The 20,433-nt window shown below is 40.8% G+C and overlaps 1 protein-coding gene across 2 annotated transcripts in view; it reads left to right on the top strand.

Annotated features, from left to right (window-relative positions):
* Nucleotides 1-12,187, top strand: part of hmcn1 (hemicentin 1) — a 280,760-nt gene extending 268,573 nt beyond the window's left edge. Inside the window, exons 100-107 of one of the 2 annotated variants that reach the window (XM_039735773.1) lie at nt 251-385; nt 476-589; nt 696-821; nt 895-1,023; nt 5,023-5,361; nt 7,454-7,573; nt 7,682-7,808; nt 11,485-12,187. In XM_039735773.1, coding sequence (XP_039591707.1) covers nt 251-385; nt 476-589; nt 696-821; nt 895-1,023; nt 5,023-5,361; nt 7,454-7,573; nt 7,682-7,808; nt 11,485-11,851 — 1,457 coding nt within the window. In that variant the 3' untranslated portion in view covers nt 11,852-12,187. The remainder of the gene's footprint in view (nt 1-250; nt 386-475; nt 590-695; nt 822-894; nt 1,024-5,022; nt 5,362-7,453; nt 7,574-7,681; nt 7,809-11,484) is intronic. The other variant, XM_039735774.1, reaches the window with a different exon arrangement.
* The last annotated feature ends 8,246 nt before the right edge of the window (nt 12,188-20,433 follow it).

The following is a 20,433-nucleotide window of genomic DNA, read 5'->3' as shown; positions in this document are numbered from 1 at the left end:
ATTAATAACCTTCACCATTTTATAATATAAAAGGACATTGTGAGGCATTAATCTCTGATATTGTGGAAAGGATTATTACAGAAATATCAAATTTTAGTCACCATTAATAAGAACAACACAGTAGTATTTTCATACAGGTTAAATATTATAGATATTGTGTACATTCAGATTTCAGTTTAAGAAGCCGTGGCCGTCTTGTTTCCTTTTTTGACTGAATATGACTGAATTTTGCTGTGTGTAAATCTTTCAGATATCAATGAGTGTGTGTTAGGGGGCCATACTTGCCATGGAGGACAAGACTGTGAAAATACTATTGGCTCATACCGATGTGTGGTCCGCTGTGGCCAAGGATTTCGACGCACGTCTGATGGACTCAGCTGTCAAGGTTCTACTATCTACAAACAGATCATTATCTTAATTTGTGGAAGTACTGTATCTTACGTACAAATAATGTTTTCTCATTGAATCCTTTCAGATATTAACGAATGTCAGGAATCCAATCCATGCCACCAGAGGTGTCTTAACATTATTGGCAGCTTCCGCTGTACCTGTGAGCCTGGTTTCCATTTGAGGAACAGGAGGTGTTTTGGTATGACAGGCCTGAGCATAGAATGTTATAAAGAAAGCAGGGATTCTCATATTGCGACAGACCACTACTGACCTGTCATTCTGTAACATTGCCTATTTATCAACAGATATCAATGAATGCCGACAAAATGTCTGTCGATCAGATCAGCAATGCAAGAATACACGAGGAGGATATAAGTGCATCGATCTATGCCCGAGTGGTATGACTAAAGTGGATAATGGAACATGTTTAGGTAAGAAGCAGAAAGGAGTTTTTTTTCATAGTTTTATAAAGTGTCATATAAAATGCATCATTTTCTCCAACAGATATCGATGAGTGCAGAGATGGGATTCACCAATGCAGATACAATCAAATTTGTGAAAACACACGTGGAAGCTATCACTGTAGTTGTCCACGTGGCTATCGTTCTCAAGGAGTGGGTCAGCCCTGTCTTGGTATGTAAATCGTATCCTGCTGTTGCTACTCTACATTATTATAACTGCATGTCTCAATCTCTTGTTTTAACTGCTATTAAGTTAAATAGTAAATGCCATTATTTAAGGGGATATTTAAGCCATCTGTCATGGGTTAACTACTATATAGTGAGCCAATTTTATAGAGTACAAGACTGCTATTTAGTGATATATTACACGCTGTAAAATGTAATTGAGAACCTTGCAGATAAATGATGTCTTCTCAGCCTGCTGTGATTAAGTGCCAGATGGTAAGTGAGTCTGTCTTAATTCTTCTTCATTAATCTCTATCAGTGCCTTGAAATTACCACAGTCAAATCACTTAAAATTTCTGGAGTCAGTTTACATTTGTGCGGGCATTTGTGCCCTCCAGTATAATCCAAGCTGTTTGCATTTGAACTTCATCAATGAAAACATGCAATAAGATCTCTTATTTTAGAGTGATTTGAAATGATTATTGTAATTAACACTCTTAATCTTAAGTCATGCCAATATGTGGTCATCTGTATTAATTCTTTTTGTCTCTATTTGTCCTTGAATGGGATTCTACAGTGTGCTTTTCATTGTACTATACTTTTATTTCTATGTGTTTGTGTTTAAAGTAAATTATTATTCTTCCTAGAATGCTGGCTTTGCAAACATCCCCTACTGTACCACTTTCTCTCATATTTTAAAACATACACAGCACATCTTATTTGGAAAATGTATTACATCATAGGCTTGTACACTGATTTGTGGAATTGCCTTAAATCTGTGTATCAGAATACTTTGATAGTTTGATAAGTTCATTAAAGCAAAACTCGCTAACTGCTCTACTGGTTTCCGTCTATGTGTGTGATGCTTAATGTGTTTGTTTCAATAAAAAATGTTTTTAGAGCAACAATACCGCTAAGTCTAACTTCATTAGGCACTGACTGAAATTACTTCTGTGTGTGTTGTGAAAAGGCGCTATATAGGCGCCCAACCCGACACAGACTGATAACTAAGGCATGTGTAAAAATAAACAAAAAAAATTCTTTTTCTTCAGCTAGGGGACACGTCTTCCCCGTGTCCCTCAGCCACAGCACAGTCCTGCACAAGCACATCAAATAAATGCAAACAAAATACTCTTCCTCCACTCCACCCAGGCAGCTTCATCCTCCTCCTCCCGACTCTGGCTAATTAGTGGTGGCTGCTGGCTCCTTTTATAAGACACCCAGAAGTGCTCCAGGTGCTTGATTGCCAAGTTCCAGCTGCACTTCCGGGTGTGGCGAATACACTGCCCATAAGGGCTCAGGAGTCCCAGCTGCAGCACCCCCTGGCGGCGCCTGCAGGACCCAACAGGGCTGCACCAAACTCCAGTTCCCATGGAGCCATGCAGGAGACCAAGGCACTGCTCCAACCCAGGGGGGTTGCCATCTAGCCTCCAGGGGGAGGTATTGAATAATCCATGGTTGCTCCCCCTGAACATATACTGAAGGGGCGTCCCAGCCAGGCATGGGCCCCGGCCATCTGCCACAGTGTATAATGTCAGGCTTTTTACAACTGATTCCCTTTCCTGTGATCGACATTAGTGTTCCTCTATACCAGGCATGTTTAACATGACTTAAATGAAGTGCTTACACATATAAAGAAAATGCCCATTTCATTTTTTCTCACAACTACCAACTTTGTATGAGTAACAATAGATGATACCATTGTATTTTGTGGGTGTCATGGTGGCACATTAATTATGTAGCCTTTCTCTCTTGCTGCCTTTGAAGCAAGATTGATTCTCAGCAGGCTAGTCTTGTGTGTACAGATTTATCTAATATTCCAGTTTGATCTCACAATCTAAATGCTTGCTGATAAGCTGATTATTGGCTTGTGTTTGGCATCATATGGTATGGATTTGTTATAGGATTGTGTCCTTCAGTGAAATGACTTGTGGCCTGTTGTTGGTTCTTGTCATATGCCAGTGACTACTGGGTTAGGTCCCACCTCGGTGTGATCAAATATGGCAAACAAAATGGTTTCAACTCCATTAATCCATACCTCAAGCAGGTACCCTCAGTTTGTCACTGACACACGAGACCACCTTCAATCAGTTTTTTCTTCAGCTTTTCTCAATGGTGAACAATGCTTTCTTGTTGTTTATGACGAGTCCCCAATGAGGTTTTGAGCATGACTTACAGAATTCATATCCATTTGCATTTCAAAGGGACTTACAAATACCCTTGGTGGGTCCAGTAGCACAAAAAAATCAGATTTTTATGTCTCCAGTGTTGCTGCCACAAATCCCATCACAGTTCCTTTCAGAAGACAACAGCCTTCATTGTTTTTTTTCTGGTTTTATACCACAATTCCACATCAAGCCTGTATGAAATATGAATATGCATCCCAGTGGTTTTTACTCCATTTACCTTATCCATTAAGTACTGGCACAAGCTGTATAGTAAAGAAAAGGATTGTTAAGGAATATTCAATTTTTTATGTTACTTACCCAATGTAGAGTGATGGCTGAGAAAAAATTATAATCTTGTATTTTAATGAAGAATGGGGATAACAAAGTTTCTTATTGAATATATATCTGTGTTGATCAATGCTGGACAACAGTAAACAATATCAAATTGTTTCAGAAAAATAATCTTATGTTACTCATATCGCATAAACCATATGTCAAGTCATCCAGTTGTATGCTCAAAATGTCAAAAACGCATGCATATTTACTAAAATATTGTTAAATAAAACAGGTTTTATGAACATGTCCAAATGCAGTGGAGTATCTGAATTGTAGACCCGTCTCCCCCGTCGTTCATTGCTCACAAGTCCAGCCCAGTAGCAGCTTATTCATTAGTTTACATTTGTATTCCTTATGATGTCAACAGTTAAACTTTCAGTTTGAGACGTATACAACTAAAGACTCAAAGTTAAATAAAAGTGATTATCAGGAAGAGAACATGTCTGATACTTGTGCAAATTCAACAAAATACTTCAACAAGTAGAAAGTTAGATCACCAGTGCAGTTTCACATCCTGAGGTAGTCCAGTTGTAGATAGGACTATAAACAGAACGACAGGGAAACAGGCCTACAATTCAAATGCTCGTTCACATCTGAGCACATTTTGTTCCTGAAATTGTTTACTGAAATTGGTTTATTTAAACATATTTTTTAAAAATGCACGTGTTCGGGCTGTTGTGAGCATACAATTGAATTACTTGACGTATGGATTATGAAACATGAACAACATGAGCTTTTTCTATGCATGGTTTTCATAATGTTTGCTGTTGACCAGCATTGGTCACCATAGGCTCCCGTTTGAAAGTTCAAATTTTTTTCTTGGCCATCATTACTAAGTACTGAGTAACTAGTAAATAAAAAATAATTTTTAGGACAAGTGTTCTTTTGAAATGGAACTGGAGTACAGCAAATATTTTCTTTTTCCAAAAGCTAAGTTGCTATTTGTAGTCTCTGGATGTCCGTGACCCTGATTTGGATTAACCAAGTTCTAAAGTGTATGGATGGATCATTATATATTAATTACTTTATGAAATATACACTGTCTGGTTGGTCACAGTGACCACATGAAGTGAGATTGTGAAGGATCAAAATATGTCAGATCGTGCTATGTGCACTTGCAGGTAAATTGTTGCAAATAACAGCAGCCAAGAGTTCGGCACACGTCACATACATCTCTCTCTGCAATTTCTTCTCCCTTTCCTGTTTAATGTTGCCAGATGACTGGAGGAATGGGTCACCTACTAACTGGTTGCTACGGTTTGCCTGGCTATTCTTGCAAGTCTCTCATCCTGTTTTCACTCGTGCTTGCAGCTTCGGGGCCGAGCCAGTGAGCTAACAGTCATAAGCATTAAGTTGAGCCGCTTTGCTGAAGCGCAGTATTTCTGTTATTCTCCTGACTGAACGTCCTTTGTTTTATTTGTTTTTCTTTCTCATCCTGCCCCTGAAACCCAACAACCTTCATCTTCCTTTTGTTTGCAATGGAACTTGACCTTGTCGGGCAGACATTAATGAATGCGAAAGGGTGCCCACACCTTGTGCCTTCCAGTGCCTCAACACCCCTGGAAGCTTCAAGTGCCTCTGTCCAGCTGGACGACAATTGCTAGGCGATGGGAAGTCATGTGCCGGACTGGAGAAGTTGCCTAGTTATGACAGCTCTTCAGACACCTATAGGCCAGTCCAGCTTTCTCCTACTGGAAACCACTACCAGCGGCAGTATCACAGAGTTGTTTCACAGACATATAATTCCTATTCTCCATTTAACAACATTAGAGTGCCTTTCTACAGATCACGCAGGGATGCCTGTCCTGATGGCTTTCAGGCAAGGCCTGGCCAATGCATAGGTAATTATCATTCAAAAACAACAAATAAGTGTCAGTTTTTGATATTATAAATTCATCATTTCATATAGTAAAGGATTTGGCTGAATTTGATCATTGGGAAAGTTCATCTAAAGTTGGCTGTGACAGGCCACACTGCAGTAGGATGGACCCCTTGTCTGAGTCCACAGAGCATCTCAGCACCTTTCTGAACGAACTGTGCTGTTTCCTCAGAAGGTGAGCAACACATGCATTGTGGCTGAGTCTGCATCAAGGATCAGGGAGTATTGTAACTCCTCAATACTGGAGCCAAGTTCTCAGTCCAGTGTGTGCATTTTATTTTTGCCCATTGCCTAAAACATAGCAACTGGGATTGAATCCCATTCTGGTCACTGTCTGTGCGGAGGCTGCACGATATCCCCATGTCTGCATGGATTTTGCTCCTTGTACTTTGTTTTTCCTTTCACATCTCAAAGACGTGTGTGTGTGTTAGGTTAAGTGGTTCCTGTAATTTGGCCCCATGTGCATGAGTGGGCTTGTGATGGACTGGCAGACCCATTCAATTCCAACTTGAACTGGAGGTTCAGAAGGGGATGGATGGATGCAGCACAGCACTGTGAAATTCTGTAGTATGATTGACTTTTGGGTGTCTTCTCAGTGTTATCAAGTGTATACGACCCCTGGCAAAAATTATGGAATCATTATCCCAAAAAATTACAAGTAGTACTTTGTTGCACTTCCTCTGGCTTTTATGACAGCTTGAATTCTCTGAGGCATAGACATCACTAATGAAAAATAATATTCTTCATCAGTCAAATTCCAGCTTTCTTGTACAGCACTTGCCATGGACCATCAATCGGGTTGAGAGCCGCACTGTTTGCTGGCTATGTCATTGAGCTGATATGTCTTTCCTGAAGAAAAGATTGAACTCTCTTTGCTCTAAGGCAAAATGTATGGTATTAAAATCCTGAAAAAAGACTTCATCGTCACCAAACCTACTTTCAAATGACGGAATGAGAAAAGTGTCCAAAATGTCAATATGCACTTGTGCATTTACTGTAGAGGTAATGATTGCCATCTCCCCTGGTCCTTTACCTGACGTGCAACCCCATATCAGCAGTGAGTGTGGACATTTGCTTGTTTTCCTCAGGCAGTCATCTTTATACATTTCATTGGAAAGGCACCAAACAAAAGTTCCAGCCTCATCTCCTTGGCCAATGCAGATTTCTGATTCATCACTGGGTGTTACTTTAATCCAATCATCCACAATCCATGACTGCTTCTCTTTAGCCCGCTATAACCTTGTTTCTTTCTGTTTAGATGTCAATAATGGTTTAAATTTGGCTTCTCTGCATCTAAATCTCGTTTCTTTGAGCCAATTTCTTACAGTTTGGTCACAACAGTGGCTCCTGTTTCTGCCCATTTGTTTTCCATTTCTTTTATTGTGCATTTTCTGTTTTCCCGGCGTACTGCTTTGAGTTTTCTGTCCTGACACTTTGATGTCTTCCTTGGTCTTACCTGGGTGTTTCCCATTTTGTTTGTTTGTACTGTTGTGCTCCCAATTTTAGACACCGCTAACTGGGAATAACCAACATCCTTTGCCACACTTCATGTTGAAAATACCTTCTTGAAGGAATTTTATAATCCTTTCCATAGTTTGAACTGACAGCTTTCTTGTCGAGGCCACGATTCTTGTCAGTCAGCTCCTTAAGGTCTGCAAGCACTCGCTTTAAACTGCTCACTGATTGGCCTATTTAGACTTGTCCAGGTATTTGTTTCAGAAATGCAAATTACCAGGTGATTCCATCATTTTTTCTTCATCATTGAGTGATTCCATAATTTTTTCCTCTACTTGGTCTGAACAAAAATGTGCCATTAATTACAGCAATTCCATTAAATTTTTCTGAGGTATGTTTTACAATGTCAGATTGTTCGGCTGTTAAATAAAATAGATTTATATAATTTCTATGATTTTTTTTTTTTTTTGCAACAAAGTAAAATAGCTGAATGAACATCCTCAGAGTAGTGACTTCATAGTTTTTGCTGGGGTTGGTACAAAGAGTTGAACTTTTGTCTTTACTGATTGCTTAAACTACAATTTTTATCTCCTACTTAGACATCAATGAATGTGAAACCAAAGATGTTTGCCAGCATGAATGTATGAACATCCAGGGAAGTTATAAGTGCCTTTGTCCTAGTGGATATCGACTAATGCTAAATGGCAAAACATGTCAAGGTGAGCCCACTTCTCGTGTAATGACTTTGCTCCATTAATAAGGTTTTTTGTACTCCCATGTTTTGCTACCCTTCCAGTCTACTTTAGATGTTTTTTCCCTTTGTCTAGATATTGATGAGTGTGCTGAACAAAACATACAGTGTGGCGTGAATCGTATGTGTTTCAACATGAGAGGCAGTTACCAGTGTATAGACACTCCATGTCCGCCAAATTACCAGCGGGACCCGGCCACCGGGTAAGTCGTTCATCTTTCATCTATGCACGTTTAGAGGACGTCAATTTAACCACTGAAAGAACACAAAGGACAAACACATTCAGTAGGTGAAAAGAAACTTCATAAGTAATCCATCCATCCATCAATTATCTGTGGAAGATGAATGTTCTCTTTGTTCCCTTGTACTAATTCATGTATGAGAAGTAAGCTTTACTAAACCATGTAAAAGCATGCTTTGTTGAGCAAACAGAAAAATATTTGTCCAAATGACTCAAGGTCTAAGAATTCCACACATGAGTCTGCCTTATCACGTTTTCCCTTAGTTTACATCTGAACGCCATAACAAAGGGGCCAAGAAATCAAGTTGCACAAGGGGCGTTGAAGGGGCTCAAGGATTGTGTATAATAAAAGTGTCGACTGCTACATTTCATAATGATATTAAATCACGCATTCTAGGGGTATAAAAACTTTGCCCCACCCAACAGACGGGGTTCAGAAGAGCCCTGACGCTGTCATGTATATTGATTGTCTGCTTTTCTGAAACTCTTCTCACTGTGACTCTGCAAAATAAAGCTGCTATATAACCACACCTGCTGTCTTGTCTGTAGTCTTCGTCCACGTATCCAATCCGCTATATCCTAACTACAGGGTCACGGGGGTCTGCTGAAGTCAATCCCAGCCAACACAGAGTGCTAGGCAGGAAACAAACGTCAAGCAGGCCGCCAGCCCACCACAGCTTCATAAGTAATGGTAAATGGAAACTGTAGTGGAAAACGGGAAATTCTACAAAACAAGCCATCCACAAAGTTACAGGACAGCTAGTGATCTAATACCAGCAATGCATTTCAGCATAAAAAGTTAGTAACACGGATAAAAACGCATCAAACAAAGAAGCTGCCATTTTTAGAGCTGTAGCAGTACCAGTTTTGTGCACTCCCTCTGTCACCCTGAAGCTGCTTTGGAGATGTCCTCCTTTTTTACCTGCAGCTGTAGCCTGGTGGGTATAAACCGTACCGACCAAGAAGAAGAGGCCAAATGAAAGCCATTATTAAAAAAGCCAACAGGCACTGTATGCTAGAAGGCAGGTGGGAGACTCTAAGCAGAAGAGAATTTCATTGTCTGGAGGTCAGCTCATACTAAATACTAAATAACTTTTCCAGCGATTTTTAGACAAAGCCTTTATTTATATAATCTTAGCGAGTCAGAGGCAGTCAACAGTGCACTCCTGTGACCTCTGGTTGCCCAGTCTGATGTACCCTACAACTCACTTTGATAAAATCCAACAGGTTGGATGGTATCTATAGTCGTAGTGGTAGGCTGTTGTGTGCATGAGAGCTGCCAAGCAAAGAATGCTCATCCAGAAGTACACTTCATATACAGTAATGAAGGTTCAAGAAATAAGAGCATAACATAGGTGTTTTGGTGTGGAAGACGAATGTTCTCTTCGTTCCCTTGTACTAATTCATGTATGAGAAGTAAGCTTTACTAAACCATGTAAAAGCATGCTTTGTTTTAGCAAACAGAAAAATATTTGTGCAAAGGACTCAAGGTCTAAGCATTCCACACATGAGTCTGCCTTATCACGTTTTCCCTTAGCTTACATCTGAACGCCATAACAAAAGGGGCCAAGAAATGAAGTTGCATAAGGGGCGTTGAAGGAGCTCAAGGATTGTGTATAATAAAGTGTTGTCTGCTACATTTCATAATGATATTAAATTACGCATTCTAGGGGTATAAAACTGGACCCCACCCAACAGACGGGGTTCAGAAGAGCCCAGATGCTGTCATGTATATTTGATTGTCTGCTTTTCTGAAACTTTTCTCACTGTGACTCTGAAAACTAAAGCTGCTTTATAATTCCACCTGCTGTCTGGTCTGAAGTCTTCGTCCACATTGGACACCACAAACAGAAGAGAAGCTCGTCTGTCTCATGGCACATGTTTTAGGTACCACAGCAGAATGAAAAAAAAAAGTTAAAATATAAAACAAAGGGCCGAGACTGTGGCGGAACTTACCGTACCCATTATCCCTTGGTACGGCACTGGCTCCATCAGGCAACACATTATTGGCTGTCAGAAAAAGAGATGAACAGGATTGCGCTTGAAGATTTGGTACACAGCTGGTAAATTTTGACATGCCCAGTGATGTTCAGTTGTGCACACTGACATGGCACAGCGATGAGACCTCAAAAGTCTGACATACCCAATGACTAGAATTAACGTAATGTGAAATCAATGAAGACAAGCCGTCCTGGCCCAGATGCAGCAAAACAGGCCTAAACCATGATACCACCACCACCATGTTTCACACATGGTATACAGTTCTTATGCTGGAATGCGGTGTTTTCCTTTCTCCAAACATAACGCTTTTCATTTAAACCGAAAAGTTCTATTTTGGTCTCATCCGTCCACAAAACATTCTTCCAATAGCCTTCTGGTTTGTCCACGTGATCTTTAGCAAATTGCAGACGAGCAGCAATGTTTTTTTTGGAGAGCAGTGGCTTTCTCCTTGCAACCCTGCCATGCACGCCATTGTTGTTCAGTGTTCTCCTGATGGTGGACTCATGAACATGAACATTAGCCAATGTGAGAGAGGCCTTCAGTTGCTTAGAAGTTACCCTGGGGTCCTTTCTGACCTCGCCGACTATTACACACCTTGCTCTTGGAGTGATCTTTGTTGGTCGACCACTTCTGGGGAGAGCAACAATATTCTTGAATTTCCTCCATTTGTACACAATCTGTCTGACTGTGGATTGGTGGAGTCCAAACTCTTTAGAGATGGTTTTGTAACCTTTTCCAGCCTGATGAACATCAACACCTCTTTTTCTGATGTCCTCAGAAATCTCCTTTGTTCGTGCCATGATACACCTCCACAAACGTGTTATGAAGAGCAGACTTTGATAGATCCCTGTTCTTTAAATAACACAGGGTGCCCACTCACACCTGATTGTCGTCCCATTGATTGAAAACACCTGACTCGAATTTCACCTTCAAACTAACTGCTAATCCTAGAGGTTCACACACTTTTGCCACTCACAAATATGTAATATTCGATCATTTTCCTCAATAAATAAATAAATGGCCAAGTATAATATTTTTGTCTCATTTGTTTAACTGGTTTCTCTTTATCTACTTTTAGGACTTGAGTGAAAATCTGATGATGTTTTAGGTCATATTTATGCAGAAATATAGAAAATTCTAAAGGGTTCACAAACTTTCAAGCACAACTGTAGGTTTATTTGAGACTCTGGCGTACGTTGGTGGACAGGACACCGTGCCAAGGCTGGTTTTTGCCTTACACCTTGATAGTCTGTAGAATTTAACTACCACAAAACATTATGGAGTTTTGACCACTGCTAAACACGCTTCCATTTTGAAATCTGCTTAATGCATGTGTAGGGGTCACAGGACGCTTAAGCATATCCCATCAGAACAGAGAGACCTGAGCTTACCTTGGATGAGGTGCCAGTCCATCACAGGGCATGTGGCCTCTTAACCTTCCCTCGTAGACATTGAACAGGACTTGGGTTTCAAAGCATGTTCCAGCTAAACGTGTAAAGTGCCATATTTTAACAATCAACTGCCTAAAAGTAGAGCCTCTGTGTTATGGACATTTCACAAGACAAAGAGCAAAGGCATTTTTCACCACTTTTGATTTGATTTGATTTGTATTTGATCTATTAATGTCTTTTTTGTAGGTTCTGCCTCAAAAACTGCCTCCCAAATGACTTGGAGTGTGCCCTGAGCCCATATGCCTTAGAATACAAGTTAGTGTCGCTTCCCTTTGGGATCGCTGCTAATCAAGACCTTATCCGCTTAGTCGCCTACACCCAAGATGGGGTCGTCCATCCCCGCACCACCTTCTTTGTAGTGGATGAGGATGCTACAATCCCATTTGCAATACGGGATGAGAACCTCAAAGGAGTTGTCTTCACCATCAGGCCTCTGAGAGAGCCCCACACGTACAGGATGAAAGTGCGCGCCTTGTCCTACAGTGCAGATGGAAGCATCGAGTATCAGACCACGTTCATTGTGTACATTGCCGTGTCTGCATATCCTTACTAGGGCACTTCAGTGATTCTGAATTCTGGCAAGGAGAAACTGCCATATCTCTACAAACAATTGCCTCTTGGAAGAAGGGGGTGATTATCCAAAAAATAGACAATTGAAAGCTATGGAAGGATGCATTATAAAGGACGTCAATGCATTACTATATACTTTTTTTGAACAAAATACGATTTCACTGGAGAAGCAGAGGTATAGTTTGTAATTGTGTTTGTTTACATATCAGACAGAGAAACTATTTGTATTCATGAAGAACGCCATCTATCCGTACAGTTCATTATTGCTTCTGAAGACTTTGAAAGTGCGCCGTCCCAGACATTCAATTAATTTAGAATAGAGGAAAATTAAAAATACACATCATGACCCCTGGTGGCAAGACCCATAATGACAGCTCTCCCATTGTCGGAGTCTCAGTTTGGTTCTCAGGCAGTTGTTGCATATTTTGCACATTTTAACATTTTACTTTTTATACTTTGAAAATTGCCATCTTGAGATAGCTACCATTTCTATAATGTAGTGTATTTAAAGTGTCCTGCTGGGAAGAAGCCAGGCCCAGAATAAGATGCATGCATCACTAGTACATAATTCATTCCAGTATCCTTGTTTTATTCTGGATTCTTTTCTAAAACACCACTGAGGTCAAATATCAAGATGTATTCTATTTTTAAAATTTGTACATATGTTTTGTCAGTCATGATTTTTATGCTGTATCAATATTTTTAATAAAATGGTGTAACAAATACAAATAAAATTCCTTGTCTTTGACTCTGGGTTGGGGGATATATACAAAATAAAAATAAAGCAAGTATTGTATAATGAGCAGCAAAGACAATAACGTCTGCCAGATACCTACTGGCACCAACACTCTAGTGCAGTGGTGAGCACCGTTGGTCCTGCTTAATTAGAATACAATCCCACCAATAACGGACCACATTTAATTCCATGGCTTGTTTTCATTCTGCCATGTCAGGTTATTCTTACATTGTATGATCTGAAATAGCCTAAAATGAATGAGTATTTCTCTGTCCTTCACTTTTTGTCTGTTCTGTTTTTTTCCAAACATTTTATTAAACCAGATACTGTAGTTCACAATGAATGTACAGGTGTAAATGGAGAGAAGTTCGAGGGCCCCTTTGTCGTATGCATCTTATTGCTAATAAGCAGCAGTTAAAACAACGAATACAGCGGTTTAACACTAAAATAAGCAACTAAAAGTGAGAATTCTAAACAAGTGACACAACTAAAATGAAGCACAAAAATGTTGTTTAGGGTAATAAGTTGCTCTCATCAGATGTAATTTACTTCTCATTAAGAAACTGGGACGGAACAAAAACCTCCGGCCACTGTGGCCCACCAGGACTACAAATTGTAAGTTTGTTTAGAAAGAGCAGATTCACAGTGGACAGAACAGATCAACATGCCATGGGGCTAAAATGAGAAACACTAAAGTCTGTGGAAAACCTGAGCAAGACCTAACCTGACACTGTCCTCTCACTGATCACCTCTTAATGGCTGGAGGGGGCTGGCCTGCCTAAATGGTGTTTCCTTTTGGGTGTATCTTGTAGATTTTGGCCTGCTGATCTCAAAGGTCATGTACCATTTTACTTCACTTGTCTTTTTTGTGATTTCCTCTCTCTCTTTTTATGTATATATATATATATATATATATACTGCTCAAAAGAATTAAAGGAACACTTTTTAATCAGAGTATAGCATAAAGTCAATGAAACTTATGGGATATTAATCTGGTCAGTTAAGTAGCAGAGGGGGTTGTTAATCAGTTTCAGCTGCTGTGGTGTTAATGAAATTAACAACAGATGCACTAGAGGGGCAACAATGAGATGACCCCAAAACAGGAATGGTTTAACAGGTGGAGGCCACTGACATTTTTCCCTCCTCATCTTTTCTGACTGTTTCTTCACTAGTTTTGCATTTGGCTACAGTCAGTGTCACTACTGGTAGCATGAGGCGATACCTGGACCCTACAGAGGTTGCACAGGTAGTCCAACTTCTCCAGGATGGCACATCAATACGTGTCATTGCCAGAAGGTTTGCTGTGTCTCCCTGCACAGTCTCAAGGGCATGGAGGAGATTCTAGGAGACAAGCAGTTACTCTAGGAGAGCTGGAGAGGGCCATAGAAGGTCCATAACCCATCAGCAGGACCAGTATCTGCTCCTTTGGGCAAGGAGGAACAGGATGAGCACTGCCAGAGCCCTACAAAATGACCTCCAGCAGGCCACTGGTGTGAATGTCTCTGACCAAACAACCAGAAAGACTTCATGAGGGTGACCCAAGGGCCCCATGTCCTCTAATGGGCCCTGAGCTCACTGCCCAGCAGCATGCAGCTCGATTGGCATTCGCCATAGAATACCAGAATTGGCAGATGCACCACTGGTGCCCTGTGCTTCTTACAGATGAGAGCAGGTTCACCCTGAGCACGTGACAGAAGTGAAAGGGTCTGGAGAAGCCATGGAGAACATTATGCTGCCTGTAACATCATTCAGCATGAGCAGTTTGGTGGTGGGTTAATGATTGTCTGGGGAGGCATATCCATGGAGGGTCACACAGACCGCTACAGGCTTGACAAAGGCACCTTGGCTGCCATTAGGTATCAGGATGAAATCCTTGGACCCATTGTCAGACCCTATGCTGGTACAGTGGCTCCTGGTGCACGACAATTCCTGGCCTCATGTGGTGAGAGTATGCAGGCAGTTCCTGGAGGATGAAGGAATTGATACCATTGACTGGCCACCACACTTTCCTGACCTAAATCCAATAGAACACCTCTGGGACATTATGTTTTGGTCCATCCAATGCCACCAGGTTGCACCTCAGACTGTCCAGGAGCTCAGTGATGCCCTGGTCCAGATCTGGGAGGAGATCCCCCACAACACCATCTGTCATCTCATTAGAAGCATGCACCGATGTTGTCAGGCATGTATACAAGAACACAGGGGCCATACAAAGTGCTGCGTACAATTTTGAGTTGCTGCAATTAAATTTTGGCAAAATGGACTAGCCTGCCACATAATTTTTTCACTCTGATTTTTGGGGCGTCTTTGAATTCAGGGCTCTGTAGGTTGATCATTTTCATTTCCATCAAACGATGTGGCATCCTTTCGTTCCTAACACATTACCCAGTCTATATCAGTATAAATATCCAGGAGGATTTCTTTTTCCCATTGAGACCTGATGTGTTTTCAAAGTGTTCCTTTAATTTTTGTGAGCAGTTTATAAATAAAAGAATCACCCCCTTTGAAATATTCCTTTTTTTTTGCTTTACAGCCTTAGAAGAACACACACAAACCAATATTTTTTCCAGCTTTACTTACTCAATACAATCTCTAACATCCAAGTTAAAGTTACCACAGCTACAGTTCAGAAGAAATAAAAAAAATAAAAAAACAAGAAATCCTGAGATTAATACAGGATCACCCCCCTCCTAAACAATATTTTCCAGGTGTAAGTGACCGACATTTCCATTTCAGACTATGGTTACTGGCTTCCTTCCACCTGTGATAAGTTGTAATGAGTGTGATTAGTGAAGCTGTTCCTGGAACATTCATCCCCTTGCTTGGTAGTACAGCTGACAGCAAACAACTGACTATGGGTGGCAAGCCACTTTCAAAAGATCTCAGGGATCGAGTTGTGGACAGACATAAGGCAGGAGATGGAGACAAAACAATCTCAAAGGCTTTATCAATCCCAATGAGCACAGTAAAGTCCATAATTAAGAGGAGGAAAGTGTTTGGTACTACTAGGATTCTCTATGAATTCGGCCATCCCTCCAAACTGGATGGAAGAGCAAGGAGGAAACTGTTAAGAGAGGCTACCAAAAGGCCAATGACCACTTCGAAGGAGTTACAGGATTGTATGGAAAAGAGTGGAGTCATTGTGCGCATATGACAACAATTTCACAAGCACTCCACAACTATGGCTTGTTCGGGAGGGTCGCAAGGAAAAAGCCACTTCTCAAGAAAGGCCTCATTAAGGCTTGTTTTGATGTTTGCCAGAATGCACCTTGAAGATTCTGATGCCAAGTGGAAAAAGATGTTATGGTCAGAAGAGACCAATATTGAATTATTTGGCCTCAATACCAAACGGTACACCTGGCGGAAATCCAATGCAGCTCACCATTCACAACACACCATACCTACAGTAAAGCATGGCGGTGGCAGCATCCAGTTGTCGGGGGTTTCTCTGCTGCAGGGCCTGGGGTTCTTGTTAGGGTAGAAGGAAAAATGGATGGGGGAAAACACTGTCAAATTCTTGAGGAAAACCTGCTACCCTCTGCTAAAAAGTTGAAGATGGGCAGAATGTTCACCTTTCAACACAACAACGACCCGAAGCACACAACAAAACTGACCACACAGTGGCTGAAGGAGAAAAAAGTGAATGTCCTTGTGTGGCCCAGTCAGAGCCCAGACCTAAATCCCATTTAAAATCTGTGGAAAGATTTGAAGATAGCAGACCACCAACGCTCACCATCCGATTTGACCCAACTTGAACAGTTCTGTAAAGTTGGGGAAGGGGGGCAAATATTACTCAATCTAGATGTGCAGAGCTGATAGAGGAGAATCCCAACAGACTCAAGGCAGTCATTAAAGCAAAAGGTGGTTCAACAAAATGTTGGGGGGGTTGCGTGATCCTTTATTAATCTCAGTCTTTTTGATTTTTTTAGCATTTTTCTGAACTGTAGCTGTGTTATCTTTCACTTGGATGTTATATGTTGCACTGAGTAAGTAAAGCTGGGAAGAAATATTTTTTGTGTGTGTTTTCATTTAAGGCTGTAAAGCAAAAAAAATGGGAATATTTCAAAGGGGGTGATTCTTTTCTATACCCACTATGTGTATATACAGTTATATATATATACAGTGGGATGCAAAAGTTTGGGCAACCTTGTTAATAGTCATTATTTTCCTGTATAAATCGTTGGTTGTTACGATACAAAATGTCAGTTAAATATATCATATAGGAGACACACACAGTGATATTTGAGAAGTGAAATGAAGTTTATTGGATTTACAGAAAGTGTGCAATAATTGTTCAAACAAAATCACGCAGGTGCATAAATTTGGGCACCACAAAAAAGAAATGAAATCAATATTTAGTAGATCCGCCTTTTGCAGAAATTACAGCCTCTAAACGCTTCCTGTAGGTTCCAATGAGAGTCTGGATTGTGGTTGAAGGTATTTTGGACCATTCCTCTTTACAAAACATCTCTAGTTCATTCAGGTTTGATGGCTTCCGAGCATGGACAGCTCTCTTTAACTCACACCACAGATTTTCAATTATATTTAGGTCTGGGGACTGAGATGGCCATTCCAGAACGTTGTACTTGTTCCTCTGCATGAATGCCTTAGTGGATTTTGAGCAGTGTTTGGTCGTTGTCTTGTTGAAAGATCCAGCCCGGCACAGCTTCAGCTTTGTCACTGATTCCTGGACATTGGTCTCCAGAATCTGCTGATACTGAGTGGAATCCATGCGTCCCTCAACTTTGACAAGATTCCCAGTCCCTGCACTGGCCACACAGCCCCACAGCATGATGGAACCACCACCATATTTTACTGTAAGTAGCAGGTGTTTTTCTTGGAATGCTGTGTTCTTTTTCCTCCATGCATAACGCCCTTGTTATGCCCAAATAACTCAATTTTAGTTTCATCAGTCCACAGCACCTTATTCCAAAAAGAAGCTGGCTTGTCCAAATGTGCTTGAGCATACCTCATGCGGCTCTGTTTGTGCTGTAGGCGGAGAAAAGGCTTCCTCTGCATCACTCTCGCATACAGCATCTCCTTGTGTAAAGTGCGCTGAATGGTTGAACGATGCACAGTGACTCCATCTGCTGCAAGATGATGTTGTAGGTCTTTGGTGCTGGTCTGTGGGTTGACTCTGACTGTTCTCACCATTCGTCACTTCTGTCTATCCGAAATCTTTCTTGGTCTGCCACTTCGAGCCTTAAGTTGAACTGAGCCTGTGGTCTTCCATTTCCTCAATATGTTCCTAACTGTGGAAACAGACAGCTTAAATCTCTGGGACAGCTTTCTGTATCCTTCCCCTAAACCATGATGGTGAACAATCTTTGTCTTCAGGTCATTTGAGAGTTGTTTTGTGACCCCCATGTTGCTACTCTTCAGAGAAAATTAAAGGAGGAGGGAAACTTACAATTGACCCCTTAAATACTCTTTCTCATTATAGGATTCACCTGTGTATGTAGGTCAGGGGTCACTGAGCTTACCAAGCCAATTTGAGTTCCAATAATTAGTTCTAAAAGTTTTGGAATCAATAAAATGACAACGGTGCCCAAATTTATGCACCTGCCTGATTTTGTTTGAACAATTATTGCACACTTTCTGTAAATGCAATAAACTTCATTTCACTTCTCAAATATCACTGTGTGTGTCTCCTATATACGGAAGCGTATTAGGGCCACGGTGAAAAAAAAAATACGGACACAGCGAAAAAAAAAAGACTAAATGTCGAGATTAAAGTCGACATGCTGACTTTATTCTCGACATTTCCACTTTATTCTCGCCATTTATGTCGAGATTAAAGTCGACGTGCTGACTTTATTCTCGCCATTTCCACTTTATTCTCGCCATTTATGTCGAGATTAAAGTCGACATTTACACTTTACTCTATTGTTTATTTTGTCAGTAGAATGTCGCAAACTAAACATCTTAAAATGAATGTTCAATTTACTAGATTTTCTCAAACCCCTTCATTAATTAATGTAGCACATTAAATACTTTATATTAAGTGTTCCCCGACCCAGTTTTTAATCTTTATGCGCTTCTTCAACTGACTTCCTCTTGCAATGAGAGGCGCAGACAGCGATCGCCGCACATTAACTTCATGATGTTCCTGCTCTAAGAACATTCAGAATACTAAGAGAAATACTTGATATCTTCTTCACGATGAAATGCAATAAAGCATGTATTAAACATGGGTGGCGGGGGGCACGGTGGCGTGGCTATAGAGCTGCTCCCTTGCATTAAGGGGTCCCCAGTTGTATGTTCAGTGTAGTACAAAGTCCCAAAAACTGGATATATGAATGGGTATCGCACAGGTTTAACTTAAATATTGTGTAAATATTGGGCTTGCTGGGTCGGAGACACTAACACAGGAGTAAATGGATGTTCTTCAGAGCGGGCTTTCTTTATTGGATGCGTGCTGTCTCTATCTGACGTACTAAACCTCCAGTTTCTATCCTTGCTTTTTCTTTCTGCACATAACCAATCACCATAAGATAGACCTCGGAGTTTTCAGAACTTTAAATTGTTAAAGCATTTGGGGGCACGGTGCTTGCTGGGATGGAGTTTTCAGAAATTAAAAAAAAAAAATCTTCATTATACATGTTTAATTATGCCATCCATTCAGGGCTGCGCCCATCCCAGCAAGCATCCTGTGCGAGGCAGGAGTAAATCCTGAATGAGACGCCAACACATCGCAGGATGAATACGTGCAACATATAAAGTAGCAGGGTCAATAATACATAACAAAACCCCACATCCTACATGTCTTTGAAAGGAAACTGAAACACGCCGAGTAGACCCACCAGAAAAACATGCAAACTCAAGGCAGGGAACACCCGGGACCCCCTTGCTGCTGCGAAGCAGCAGTGCAACCACCACGCCACCGTGCCCCCATATGCTTTAATACATTTTAAGTTCTGTACATTTTAAGTTTTGAAAACTCTGGGGTCTAGGTTTATAACTTGTTTTAATTTCACAAAGACGTTTATCGTGTGGTGATTGGTTATGTGCAGAAAGAAAAAACAAGGATTGGAACTGGAAGTTTAGTACGTCAGATAGAGACAGCGCGCATGTAATAAAGAAAGCCCGCTCAGAACAACATCCATTGAATTCTGCGTTCGTGTCTCCGACCGCCACATCACGAACCCAACATTTACACGATATTCCAGTTAAACCTGTGCGATACCCATTTATATATCCAGTTTTTTGGAGCCTCGTCACACTTGCCATAAAGTTCACTACACTGAACATACAACTGGGGACCCCTTAATGCAAGGGAGCAGCTCTATAGCCACGCCACCGTGCCCCCCGCCACCCATGTTTAATACATGCTTTATTGCATTTCATCGTGAAGAAGATATCAAGTATTTCTCTTAGTATTCTGAATGTTCTTAGAGCAGGAACATCATGAAGTCAATGTGCGGCGATCGCTGTCTGCGCCTCTCATTGCAAGAGGAAGTCAGTTGAAGAAGCGCATAGAGATTAAAAACTGGGTCGGGGAACACTTAATATAAAGCATTTAATGTGCTACATTAATTAATGAAGGGGTTTGAGAAAATCTAGTAAATTGAACATTCATTTTAAGATGTTTAGTTTGCGACATTCTACTGACAAAATAAACAATAGAGTAAAGTGTAAATGTCGACTTTAATCTCGACATAAATGGCGAGAATAAAGTGGAAATGTCGAGAATAAAGTCAGCATGTCGACTTTAATCTCGACATTTAGTCTTTTTTTTTTTCGCTGTGTCCGTATTTTTTTTTTCACCGTGGCCCTAATACGCTTCCGTACCTATATGATATATTTAACTGACATTTTTTATCGTAACA

Source organism: Polypterus senegalus, chromosome 14, assembly GCF_016835505.1.
Source record: "Polypterus senegalus isolate Bchr_013 chromosome 14, ASM1683550v1, whole genome shotgun sequence".
NCBI lineage: Eukaryota > Metazoa > Chordata > Cladistia > Polypteriformes > Polypteridae > Polypterus > Polypterus senegalus.
This window is presented reverse-complemented; position numbering and strand designations above follow the sequence as displayed.